This window comes from Besnoitia besnoiti (assembly GCF_002563875.1).
Source record: "Besnoitia besnoiti strain Bb-Ger1 chromosome Unknown contig00007, whole genome shotgun sequence".
Classification (NCBI taxonomy): Eukaryota; Apicomplexa; class Conoidasida; order Eucoccidiorida; family Sarcocystidae; genus Besnoitia; species Besnoitia besnoiti.
In genome coordinates, this window is record NW_021703915.1 from 101,816 (window position 1) to 115,348 (window position 13,533).

At 53.1% G+C, this 13,533-nt stretch overlaps 2 protein-coding genes across 2 annotated transcripts; both read left to right on the forward strand.

The window, feature by feature from the left end:
• Positions 1–740: 740 nt before the first annotated feature.
• On the forward strand, positions 741–7,569 carry BESB_070450 (uncharacterized protein; the record flags this gene model as incomplete). Its single annotated transcript, XM_029365418.1, has 13 exons — positions 741–1,002; positions 1,223–1,291; positions 1,848–1,868; positions 2,105–2,251; positions 3,398–3,637; positions 4,054–4,131; positions 4,507–4,656; positions 4,862–5,079; positions 5,246–5,621; positions 6,000–6,401; positions 6,789–6,857; positions 7,148–7,356; positions 7,477–7,569. 13 exons carry the CDS (start codon positions 741–743, stop codon positions 7,567–7,569), a joined length of 2,334 nt encoding a protein of 777 aa, XP_029217902.1.
• A 270-nt stretch (positions 7,570–7,839) lies between these two features.
• Positions 7,840–9,093, forward strand: BESB_070460 (uncharacterized protein; the record flags this gene model as incomplete). The annotated part of the gene is made up of 3 exons (XM_029365419.1): positions 7,840–7,885; positions 8,168–8,392; positions 8,855–9,093. The coding sequence occupies 3 exons, from the start codon at positions 7,840–7,842 to the stop codon at positions 9,091–9,093; spliced, it is 510 nt and encodes a 169-aa protein (XP_029217903.1).
• Positions 9,094–13,533: the final 4,440 nt, after the last annotated feature.

Genomic DNA, 13,533 nt, shown 5'->3' on the forward strand with positions numbered 1-13,533 from the left:
GGACGCACTAAGGACTGTTCTGCTTGATTCTCAGTTTCCTGACTGAAGAAGATGCTGGATGATGCCTAACGCGCACGCATGCCTTTGTTTCTCTAGATGCGCTGTGGTTCTTGGTTGTTCCGGTTGACTGCCGCCGAGCACCGCTGCGCCTGTAATACAGCCTGTCGCTTTCACTTTTCCGACGAGGCAGCCTCCTGTTTTCAGGGTGAAGTGATACCACGTTCTCGCTTTCAATTGTGAGTGAAACCTCTCTGTCTGTCAATTCTTGCTTCTCCACTCCGGTTGGCGCGGACCATGACCGACGGGTAACACAAATGGACCGGCAACGAGCAGGGTCACGGCAGCCAAGAGCGTGAAAACTTGTGCTAACTAACCGTATAGTTCTCTCGCAGGCATGCTCTCGGAGAGGTCATATCTGTGTCCTGTTGCTTGTGAGTGCCTTCATTCATGGACACATATGGTCGGCGGCTCACGACGCGCTTATTTTGCGCCAGAGAGGGATTTATTTCCCGCCACACCAGTCGAGTTAAAGAGAAGCGGCTAGAGACGGCCAGCGAATACGTCTTTTACCTTGACAGGGAGGCGTGGTTGCCTGTGATAATGTAGATGAAAATGTCCACCTTTGCATCCGCAGCGGGCTCAGCAGCAGCATCGGAAATCGCAGCCCCGCAAAAGGGGAACCGTGACTCCTGATCCCCTTGTGTTCTTTGCGCAAATCAGGCTGATGAAAGCAGCGAACAATGGGAAGCCACTTGAAGGCTCATGTCTTGTCGCCACGGGCCGTAGTCGCTGGGCTGGTCTTCTCTCTTTTCGTCTGGCAAGCACCGGCAACTCGCGTCACTTCGGTGCTCGGAACGATTGCAAGAGAAGCAGAAGAGAGTACCAATGATACAGCCAGCCCGGCAACCCCGCCATTGGAAGGAGACGTCATCGTGCCCGCTACTGGCAGACCAATTCCTACGGGCGTGCCTCTCGAGAATCCGTCGGCATCACGCATTATAGGTGAGCCTCCGCGCAGTGTCGTCTTCAGTCACGGCACGCCCCGCCGGATACGGTAAATATCTCCATTCCTGTTGACAGTCGCAGTTATGGCTGCAATCTTCTATCCGTATCGTAGATGAGGGAACTCAAATCTGGGTGCCCGCGTCGACCAATACGCTGTGGCCAAGACATCAGTCGCCATTTGAATTATAGAATCTAAGGGTTTCCGAATGTGAGTCAGAACCAGCACGGCTGCGCCTCGTTCCGACAGGCGACCGGACCAACATCGTCGCAGGCGAGTACACGGCAGGTGAGACTAGACTGGGTCTCCACTTCAGTTGTCGTGCTCTACCACATTTTCTGTGCGTTTCACTCATTTCACAAAAATGAGGAGACACAAAGTCAACTACGGGGCGCCTGCTATCTGCATATCTTGTCGTGGGGTTGACCATAATTTCCCGACGAATACAACTCCACTGTGGGCGAACGCTCACTACCATTCGGGACCGGCGTCGAAACAGCTTGACAGGGACTGTACCGTGCCTATGATGTCCGCAGAACGGAATGGACGCCTGATCTCTACCTCGTGGCCGTTTACAAGCTTATCCGTCGATGGTGAGCGTGGCACGATTCCACTACTTTGCTGCTTTCCAGCCTCTTTTCCTAAATTTAGGCGGATGAAAACCGTCAACGGACGCACGTGCTCGACCATGGACTGAAATGAAATAAGGCTCCTGAGCAGCGTTGAAGCGATGCCACTAGTGTTTCCCGAGTGTTCGTGCCGCGGCGGGGCACAAAGGTGGATCTGCTGCGCCTACTATGCAGTCATCGTTTTCGCGTGTTCTGTCTCTGCCTGGCATGCGCAGCGGATGATGCTGCACATAGGGGTAAGCACTTTGAGATCTCGTTGATTCTGCATAGATGAAGTAGACGCTCTGGGAGCCACGTTTACATGGGGCAGCGAAACAAAAGCACAACATGCATAGGGTCTGAGGAAATACTGTCATCCTGCATGATGCAGTGCCTTCTCCTGGAATGAGCGCATACTTTGCTCGGGCACACGCGACGCATTCACCTCATGTCTGAGCCAGCTGTTAATGCCCTCCCTGTGTCTGCGCCGCAGCGGCAGATGTGGCCAAGGCGCTGCAAAACGGCGCGGACTCGATTTCTGATAGTACTCTCATGGTAGAAAAACCATGGTGGCTGCTGTACAGTCTAAAGGAAGGCCTTGTCACTGACAGGGTTTTGCAGACGACTATACGACCGCAGTGTAAGGCCTACACTCAATCCCATGCGTGGGAGTCTGTTCCGTTTCCTCCCTGTTGAAATGGCGGAGTCCAAACCGAGGGCATGATTATATGAGCGACTCTCAGCCCCCTCCTGTCTGTTGTTGGGCACACAGATGAACAGATGTCCGGAACCAAGGAACGCGATCAATCAGGTGGGGCCCGATTCGCCGCTTCACCAATCGACTAGCAGACATAAGTCACCATGGAATACTGTACAGGAGCGTTGGGTAGTCGTTTCACGTGTTCGACACATCATAGACAGCGTAGCCATCCCTCAGTATGCTTGCGTGCACCTGTGGCTTGTGGGATTCAGCAGGTGCAATTGCTTCTGACACGTATGCAAGCTGCCTGCATCCTACTGGTGGGTTCTACGATTGAACTCACGGTCCTGCTCCGGCCGTATCCACGGGAAAGATAAAATGATAGCAGGACTACTGTGGCACACCACAGGGAGCAGCTTATGACGTGCCCCCTCTTAGCCGACATCCATGGCGTCTCCGCACGTGTTCATGCCTACGGTATTGGTTGCAGCAAAGCCACAAGCCAGTGCAGTAGACAGAAGGTTGCTGTGACCAATTCTTGTTTTACCCAGACGGACAGGCGCTCTCCGAGGACTCGACAAGCGAAATGTCCAGAAGGCTGTGGGCGGCATGTACGTACGGAACCTGACGAGGAACCGCCAACTCCTACGGAGCATGGTCCCCCCACCTGCTGGTTGTGGCATGAAGAAAAATAGTCAGTGTGCACCCGTCCTGCTTTGGTAGCTCGTGCAATAGGTAGTGCTACCAATTCTGTTCATTGGGACCGAGCACCAACCAGCAATAGCCGTCCTCACCTAAGCTGTATCCAGCTGCCCGTCATGAGCCGCTCAATGATCCTGGGGCCTCTGTCACGTTTGCACTACTATTGTTTGAGAATTAAGCTAACCTACGTTCTAGCACTCATTCGTGGCATCACCTCGTGTAGCTGCCAGTGCATCGTTCATGCTCTGAGAGGATCGGGATGCGACTTTTGCTAGTATTGGTTTGGCAGTGTCTTCCGGTTAGACTCAAATGTCACGCCCACGTAGGTTTTCAACACGCAGTGACTACTGCTGGCCATTGCGTTTATATTGTGTTGGCGATCAGTCAAGCGCTTTCTCCAAGTAAACGGCGAAGAAGGTGAACTTCCTGGTTACTTCGATGCAGTCTCCGGTCTGGCATGCCGAGCAGCCATCGAAAGCTTTCTTCGTTCTTACGAACAGACGCGGTTCGCTGAGGAATCACTGACGCGCGATGGTGGCGTAGACCTGCTAAAGGCACCGTGGATAGATGAGCTTCTCTCCAAGACGAGGGTTCAACGGAAGTTCTCGCACATGAAACGCCAGGGTGAGGACAGGTTCAGAGATGACCACAGGAACCTTGAGCGGCGCTACTCTGGAATGGAAGACAGAAGTTGGTAGATTGTTGAAACTGGCATCCGCAGGGCCGTTTGCCGACGAAGTGTTTCCTTTGTGCGCCCTAAGGATGCGCACGAGAGCTCCCATAGATATTCTATTGCCAGCTACGGGATTCTCATCATTCACGCAGCAGTCGATCCCGTCGCGTGCAGGCTCGAACCGCCGGAGCCACCTCTTTTATTGATCGGCTCGCCGAACCCGGGTACAGCATTGCAGGAGAATCGACAGCGATATCCTTCACATGGCAGCAAACAGTGGAAAAACGACAGAAAACCCTTTCGACTACCCTGGTGAAATGCCACACCTCTGTGGCGTGGACTGTCTGCTGTGGTCTAATTTGTGCAGGTCGTATTTTCATTACAGAAACTAGACTGAAGAATGTGATTTTTCACCTGAAGGGAGTGACAGCAAGGCTTCTGACGGGTAGGCCGTCTGGGAAAGCTTGACGGTCGAGCAACCTGCATTGTGTGTGAAGATAAGTTAGAGCACCAACTGCTGGTAACCATGGACTGAAGACGGAACGGTGGTACGCCAGGTCCGCAGTGGGTTTTTAACGGCGTCACCTGTGTGCCTGCAGCAGTGCAAAATCCAGATAACTTTCGTTGCTGGGAGGCGAGGCTTGCAAGCGTTTCGAGCAAGGGTGTGCCTGTCATACAGGAAATGTGTGCGGGGCATCATCTTATTGGAATTGTCCAAACGATGTGATGAATAGGCCCATCAATCTCGATTTGCAGCTAGCCTGCGTAGCGTAGTTTTACTATTCGCCCTGGTCCTTCTGCTTGGATGGCGCCTCCGCAGGTGTACCGGGACAAAGGATGTTCAAAGATCAGGCGAAGACATTCGGGTATTCCTCGACGTGCCAAGAACCTTGCCGAAAGGCTGTGGTACAGAATCTCCGTCAGACGCGCTCCGCGCCAGCTTCCTCCGTGAAAGCTCTGCAAACAGACTGTGAGTGTGACCCTTAAAATGCAAACAAACGGCCCAGCTGTCGTACAGGCGGGCATCAGGAGCCTCACTTCTGTTGCACGTGGCGAGTGGTGTAACTGCACGAAGACTGCTGCGCGTCTACAACATATCGCCCGTTCGTATCGTAGCAATGACCCAGCAGGGCCACAGAGATGTGCAAAATTGGTGGTGTGTGACGTTATTTCAGTGCTCATCCTGTTTTTGTCTCACTGGACAAATATTATCGAGGCCACGGAGGCGTCGCTCGAAAGGATATTGGGCACGGTTTTGCTTCAGTTCTACGATGTATGCAAGTACACGGGCGGCTCGATCTTCTGTGACATTCCCGAGGCTGACCGGCTAGGGATGGACCCAGGCATTTTGACTCCGACACCCGAGTCTCTCGAAAGCCTGATAAATACCAAGGTAATCAAGGAGTTTCTCAAAGGAAGCTCATTTTACAGTCTGTGTAATCAGAAGAAACATGACCAGGCAATAAAGTGTCTAAAGACTGAGTTGCGAGCATTGCTTATATCGGCAGCTTCAGGAACACTTCCGTATGATAGAATTCTATTCATTCCTTCTTTCGCAGGATGTTAGGGATAACAGTTCCCCCTGGTCGATGCGGGGAGGTCGGCAATCGGAATTGTGGCGGGATTTGTACAACTCGAAGCCAAGCCCCTCGCCAGCAATGGATGCCTTGCGGTTCGTGGAAGCTAGCACAAGTCTTGTTAAGTCCCTCGAGGACCCGTCTGGGCCTGTTTCAGGCAAAGATGCGTACCTGTTCACACAGAGCCTCTGGATTGAAGCACGCGCACTCCAGAGTGGTCTAGCAGGGTTCTCATCAAAGCCAGAGTCGCCTTCAGCTGAGAGGCTTGCTCCCCTGCTGTTCTGGCTCATGGGAGCAAAGGCAGCAGTTGCAGTGAAGGACCAATACGCTCCGCTCACTTCTGTGGCTCTACAGACCGGTAGGCTCTCTGGATGCCATAGAAACACACAGACCCGTCTTGTGCACAGCCTAAAAAATATTGTAGTTCCGTAGCACATTTGCCTGTTTTCCGGGGGTCCCAGGTTTCGGTGCTCCTTAAACGAGAGATCAGAACATGTATGCAATACTCACTAGTTCTTCTAGCGGCGTCCGCTGCTCAGTGAAAAGTTGCGCCGTGGTATCGTAACGTTATATACCATCGTTTCACAAAGGCGAGAGGAAGCCTGCCGCATGAATTGAGGTAGATGCTGTCAACAAGGCGGTGGCTGATGACGATCGGACTGCATGGAAGCGAACGCGGGAGAGGTGTTTGATTGGGCGGCGCGTATAACAACGCTGTCTCATATGCTGGTTGCAGTTGCTTTCCTTCACAGCAGTGTAGAGGGCTTCCGGGCAGCTGGATTACAGCGCTTTGGTCGAGGATTGAGAATGGGATTTGCCAACATAGCACGCCGCCTCCTGGGTCGGCGCCAACGCGTAAGCCGGTCAATGGGCTCGTGGGCCGATATCGAGTTGGCTACGCAGGAAAGCGTGTCGCTCGATATTCCCAAGTACCGTGGATCTTTGGATAGAATCTCCCAGTTCGCTGTAGAATTCCGTAAGAAGTTCCTTGGGCATCTACCTGTGAGCGTTGGAGCAATGCTGATGGTTTTGATGGCTTTATGGGCTAGACCCCATGGCACCAGTTCTGGATTCAACATTTCAAGCGGAAAGCAATCGCGGGCAAAGTCAATTTTATGGCTCATGACCTTCGTTCACCGTAAGCCCCACGCTTTCCCTGTGGCTTAAGTTAGTTCACGTCAGAAACCGCATAATGGGGACCCGCTCACTTCCTGTCAGCCGCAGGCACATCGCTAACCATGTCGTTAGAGAGGCAGTAATGACCTCTGCGCAGTACCCTTCGTCAACAGGAACGCCGGTAATTCCGGCTTCGCCATTCCGCGGGTGTGAGGGACGAGGAGTGCCTAGCACCCATGTAATATTGCACATTCCTTATTGAAATCCTTAAGTGAACCTCTCTATCCTTGGAGACGCCACGCCACTGCGCCAGCCGGTCATGGTCGTCGAATGCTGAAAGCTCGAGCGGGTGAATGAGAACATGCTTACCCCTCATCGGTCGGCCACTGCTGCCGTATGCTGCATTCAGCCAAAGGCCACATTGGCATGGCGGCTGACACAGTTCTCTCGGTGCTGAAGAAGCACGGGACACCAATTAGTAAGTTCGTGAGGCGCCAGTCCGGTACGCGGGCCGATCACTTGATCCCGCTTGCTTTTCGAGGCGCGGTTCTGCCGATATGCCAGCCTCTGTGGCGCGGCGCTTCGTCTTGGCCGCATTTTCACTGGTCCTGCCTTCGGAAATGCCTTGGCTGCTTGGTGCGTAAAGAGTGTATATTTCTGAGAGAACACGTAACTGAACTGATGTCGGCTTCACAGCACCTAGGCACGGCCAGACTCCAATATCTGACAGAAGATGGTAGTTCTCTCTCCTTCGCTCGCGCTTCGCAGGTTCGCTGAATATCGGAGCCGTGGTCTTCGTTGGGAACGAACGAAGGAATATTCCACGCCTAAACAGTCCCACTAGCATGGAGATTATCAAGATAACTTCCCAAGGGTTGGACAGCTTTTTTACAGTGCTGAGTGCAGCCGCAAAAGATCCCCTTGACATCATGCGAATGGCAGCAGACCTCGCCAACACCATCGACGTGCAACTTCAGGTAACACTCAAACGAAAATACTTCGGTTTGCTTGGTTGGTCCCGGGACAGCTCTCATGATGGCGAAGGTCTTCAATGGTATTACACCAGCGAGCTGCTTCGCGCTTGGTGTGACTAGCAGGCTTCGGAGATTTTAGAGAGAGCATATTCAGGCATTACAACGGCAGGCAGCTGTGATACATTGGTGGATATCGGGTTGCCTAACAATTCCTGATGGTTTGATCCGGTCCACTGCAGCTGCTGAAGCAGTGGAAGAGCTGAATGGCTGCGCATTCCACACCACTCTACCAGGGCAGTGCTTACGACGTAGTTCCCTGTTGCAACAACTGGGCGGAGTTTTCGTGGCCGGAACGCGTATGCATTACGTTGATGCAGACTAGGACTGGTGGCTTCCATGCGAGAGATTGCTGCGTGTTTACAGCAGTTTTCAACCGCAGGGAAAGGACGGAAGAACCTCAAACCGCTTCTAGATCCCATGACGGTGATGCAGACGGAGGCCTCGGTTCGGTACCACTGTGTTCGTATTCGGGGTAAGGCTTCACAACGAGCTATGGAGTTCCTGCTCCTACTTGCAGAACGAAAAGTAATAACACTACAGTCAATATCCACATGTGGACTCAAACCGACATTCACAGCAGCACAGCATATCGTTGTCCACTCAGGCTACGTAGTGTTCCTTCGCGACGACGCCTGCTCAGACAACCTCGAGTAGCAGATGGGCCGGAATCGATATTTCGGCCGCATGCCTCATTTTTCCGGCCGACCCAGAGGCAGAATTCGCTACGTCTGGCCCAATCCGTCTGCTGTCACAGACCGACTAGCCGAGCAAATCGTCTCTGCTTTAGCGAAGATTCGTGATCCGGAACAATATCAAGCAGCGCTCAACGCGTACTTGGGGGCCGTGCAGATGGCTCGAGTCGCTGTTCTAAGAGGCAAGGAGTTCGCGGACCTGACGATAGTCTGCCCCTTTATGCCCACGTATTTGGATGAAAATACTGTTGCGGATGAACAGAAGAACCTTGCTATCTACGCAATCTGTAGGTCCAGGCCCATTAATAAGCCCTGTCTTGCAGTGCCACCTACTTGAGCCTCGACAGATGCAGTAAAAACAAGTGTCACATCTTGCTTCGACCACACTTAGGGTTGATGAGACCTGCTGATATGTGTAGACCACCCCGAGAGGTCTTGGACGTCGCTTCCACAGGGGAGCATAGTTCATCTGCTTGAGCGGTTTACCCAATAAACCGTGGTTACGGCCAAAACATAAAATGAACTATCGCTTCACCAGAGGCTCTCATCTGCAAGAAAACAGGGGAAAGGCCGAACTGCAGCATGTCAGCACGACAAATCGTGGCGCTTCTTGCGATTCGTTGTGATTCCTGCCATCCCCATGAACCTGCATAGGGAACGAGGTGGTGCCGCCGTCTCCAGCCCTCCTCACAAAACAGGGCTGAAATCACCGAAGGTGGTTTGTCTCTTGATACTTCCACTTCTCGCAGCAAAGCAAACGGCGGGCCGCGAGATACTTCACCGAATCACGCGTACGAAACTCGCTTTTGTTCCAGTTTTCATGCCGATTGCCGGATTGGCATGGATTGGAACCGGAGTCCGCTCTGCGGCACGGAAGCTGACTTCGCTCTTTCGGAGAAAAACGATTGGGAAACTGCGTCTTCGCCAGCCTCCTTCACGTAAGCTGGATGGGGAAGAAAAATTGAAAACAAATGTATACGAGGATTAGCAACCGCCTGACAGGTCCGTGCGCTGTGAGCTTGTAGGCCGCTACGGACGAACTCTGTCACGGTCAGCGCGAGGAATAAAAGGGATCTGTTGACTGCTTCCGAAGGGAGTAGCATCTTGCCAATTGCCATAGACAAGCACCATCTCTTCCGAACCACCTGTGGTGAAAACAAGCAAACGTCGCCTCACCGTTACATTTATTTCCTTCTGTTCAGCACCGCCGGGGCAAACGATCTCCCCTGCTCTCCGTGTTTTATTTTCCGAATGTAAGAAGCACGGGAATGAAACGCGGATCACCATCAGATGAGGTTCCAGTACGGAGATATCTAAAGCACGTAACCGTTGGCGTGCTATGTCTTTCTTTGGCAAGTTGGTAGACGGTGGCTCACGTTGGGCTAAGCAAAAGTAGAGCCCATGACCTGCTCGCAGCAACCTTCCGCGGCGCCCTGCAGGTCTCTCGTTGCAATGAATTACGAAGGAATTCGTGTCAGCCACTCATAACGTTCGTGGAACACCTGCCTAATTTTTCCGTCACATGCATTTGCTCGTGATGCGTTGCGGCTGTACCTTACAGCAAGGACGTTTGCAAATGGACTGTATTCTTCTGGTAAGTTGATAGTTGGTACGGCGCAGGACCACTTGGGTCTCTTAAAGCGGTGATGAAATGTGAGCAGCTGTATGATGCGGCGTTTTACGCGTTTCTTGCGGGCGTTGCGTCAAAGTGCCTGCGCCACGCCATTTTGGGACCAGCAACGGCACCTTGAGTTCCGCCAAGTTAACGAGCAAACCCGTGCACTGTAGTTTTGTGTGAAGCTTTATTTTTAAGCCCCGTGTCCGGCTATGCGTGCTCCTGCTCAGGACCAAACCTGGCGGATGTGAACCCACGTAAGCATCACTAAGAACCACGGGGGTGACGGTAATGTAGGAGGGATGGCCCGTGTCGTGGTGGTTCACCACTAGCACAAGCTGAGATCGTTAGCCTTTCTGAATCGCTTTTCCCACGCATGCCGTTCGTGTCGAGGACATTACTACCACAGGGTGGTACAGCGAGGCACCAAACCGAACGGTCAACCCGGCATTCCGCATAACGAGCTCAGCGCAGCGTATCATTGAAGGGCAACAGGGCCGCTCAGGCACTAGGGTTGCCTTTCCACCCAGACGACACTGTCACCAGGCGCTGCACTGAAGGGGCATCGTATCCCATCGGCGGTGGCCATACATTTGTGATGGAGTTTCTGTCTTGGTTGTGTTCGCGTGCAGCTGAAGAGCTTAATGCACCTTCCGGTAAGCGAGCCAGTGTTGTGCATCCATCTTTCAGTACGTGTGCAGCTCCTCGCCAAAGTCACCGCTCTTCGCTGCCGCTTACGGCCGAGGCACCGATAGCCCGCGCAGAAACTCAGAAGACACACCCTAAAATTGGGGGAGTTTCTCCCCGTTGGGTCAGAGGAGGCAAGCACATCATTCCCTTGTGTCAGAGCTTTGGGTGAATGGGCTTGGGCTGCGAGCCCATATTCGAGATCCTCTTGTTGGAGGTTTTGCTCTAATCTCCTCAAGTGCTCTTACCTGCCCTTTTCGGGAAACTGCGATCCAGACTATGCATTCGACGGCTTCATGTTCATGAAGAAAACAGAGTTGCCCAACGAGGTCTTTATCCAAATTGGTCGAATTTGGGTTACCTTCGACGCCCTCAAGAAACTAGGATACCATGGACGTAGGTCGGCTGGGTCTCAGCTGTGGTCAGGTGGAGCCCCAGAAGCAGTATTCGTAGCGATCGGAGCTGGCAACACAAACCCTGAAATGTGGCTCCAATCGTAGAACGTTGAAGTCAGTTGGCCTTCTACAGAATAATGAGAGGTCATATGGTGTCTCTGTAATTTGGTATGCAGCCCTCTCTCCTCGGGACGATGGGACATTTACGGCCCGAACTGATATTTCCGCCAACACCGACCAAGGAAACGCGCTTTGAGCTGGTGCGTCACAGCCACAAGGTGAGCAGATCTCACTATGTCGATACTGGCGTTGCACCATGGTGACAAGCAACAAAACTGCGCTTCTATCTCCCGGCTCTGTGGCTCGGCGCGGACTACCATCCGTCTCCTGCGTCGGCCCTGCGCGTGCCAACGGCGTCAATGTGCGAACCAACGTGATCTTAGCAACGCATTATGGAAAACCGGCTCTCTCCATGCGACATTTTTCTTGTCTTATACGTGCAGTGACGGCGAAGGTCCCCTCGTCGCGAGAACTACAAAAATAAAACTGGATCTGGGGAGGCTGGCAGGCTTTGAACAGTGTCTTGCATCGCTTCGCGGAATTCTCCATGAACTGTTCCAGTCATTCATTTGCGACCTGGATCAGGCATGTGGCTGTTTAGGCTGCCAGGTGTGCTGTGTTTCCGACAACTGCGTGGGGGGCTCCCGTTCAAGGAATCACAAGTCTATTCTGTGTCTGCTCCATCCCAGTGACTGGTGGTACCTCCTGTTACAGGAAACACCGAAGAAGAGGAGCGTTACACCGCCATCATTTGCGGACGCATAAGGCAGTAAAGCGATACGCAGCATTGTTTGTCCAGCCCATGCATATAACAGTAGCGACGATCACACCCAAATATAACTTGCGGAACGTGGCAAATAAGGGACCTTCTCCTATCTGCTGTAACCGCTACCGTATCCGCGCTGAGGGCCAGCATGCCACCAGGGTGAATTCACTGAGTTTGCCTTCGGAATACGCAGACTGCTGGCAACCGGCTCGATCGGTAGAGGGTCATTCAGAACGGGAGCCTGATGCTTATCACTTTGTTTTCGGTGCCAGCATGCCGCCGCTCGCGCTGCGAGCGGCCTCTCGAGGCAGCCGATGCTATTAATGAGATGTAGTGGTGTCCATGGGGAAACAACTCTATGTCACATACACATTTTTCTCAACTGCACAGGACTTAAAGACGGATACTCGACAGCGCAGAGAAAGAGCCCATCATGATGCTGGCATTGCGTGTCTTGGCGACTAGTAGTTGAGTTCTCCGTTTGTCGGAAACATCGCGAATGCGTTTGCCCAAAAGGTGGACGACAGAGCGGAGCGATGCCTTTGCGTTTAATCAACCAGCTTATCGGCAGATCGAACCGTAACCCTTCGCAGAGACTCTGAGACGCTGTATCCGCAGTCGGGCGAGTCTGTGTGCTCCTGTGAGCCATCTTCCCTTGCTAGCGTGATCAGGTCGTTCCCGCCTTGCACACGACGCCTGCTGGCGTGACTGACATAGGTGTTGTCGTGTTTCTTGCGGCTAGGGAAGATTACGCCTGCTAGTGGATCGACCTCTTCATTACATTTCTCCAAACAGAAGAGCGGAATACCCACGAAAAAGAGATTTCAAGGTTCATTCGTGGAAATCCAGATTTGAATACACACATGTGGAGGCGGACACATGCGGTACCTATGCGTGAACGCCTTGCCCGAGCGTAGCGGCTCTTATTCAGGGCTGCCGCATCGGTGACGTGCGGCAAACTCTGTGCCCCAAGCGAGGACGTCTTGCGTGATGGAAAACAAAGCCTGGGCCCCTGACGGGCTGCTCTGCTGGCTCGCCATCCACATGTATCTGTCCAGCAACTGTAGGGCGCCAGGGAGAAGAATTCACATACTCTAACGCTCGGTGGTGTTTGCAAAACGGAGCAGTTTTTCTCAATCGCTGCCAGGTCCGGATACATCACGATATCGCAAACAAGCTGCGTTTTGCCGTTCTCGCCAGGAACCCGTCGGAAGGGGGGCAGGGTCCTCCCTATCAGAACAGACACATCCAGGCTCGCCCGGCGCGTTGCGACTTGCACTCCTGGCAAATATTCCCACTTGATTTGATACGAAGGAGCGGATTATATGCAGGTGGTATTCCGTAGAAGCCTATTCTTGACTGGACGGTACTTTTAAACCTCTACAGGGCCTGACCGCCCTGCCACCTTGCAGAGCTGGCATGCGCCGTTGCTTTTTCGAGAAGCGAAACCCGCGGCCACCAGCCCCATCGGCCCTGCCGTTGCTGCCTTCCGTTCCCCAACAAAAGTGATCTCTTTGGAAAGATGCGGCGACCTCCGGATCCGGAACGACGTCGAATGAAGAACCCGTTTTGCCGGGGACTACGTCTCAACTGCCTGAACTTTGGCGCGCGGACCAGAAAGTCAGTTTTTTTTGTTGTCTTCCCGTTCGCATGCAGCATGTAACCGCGCGAACTGCCGCGATACAGCCACGGAATGAGCACGCTGCGGCTCTCGGCTGGTAAAACAACATCCTGTGGAGATGCTCGCAGCTCGACCCAGCGGAACTTTGGATTGGGGTAAAGGCTGAAATGAAAACGCATGGGCTCAGCCAAACAGAGTGACGTTCCGGCTTTTCAGGCCTTCCGCGCAGTCGCAAGCGTTCTGGAAGGGAGCTGTCTCTCTGCATCCAAGGCGCGGATATCGAG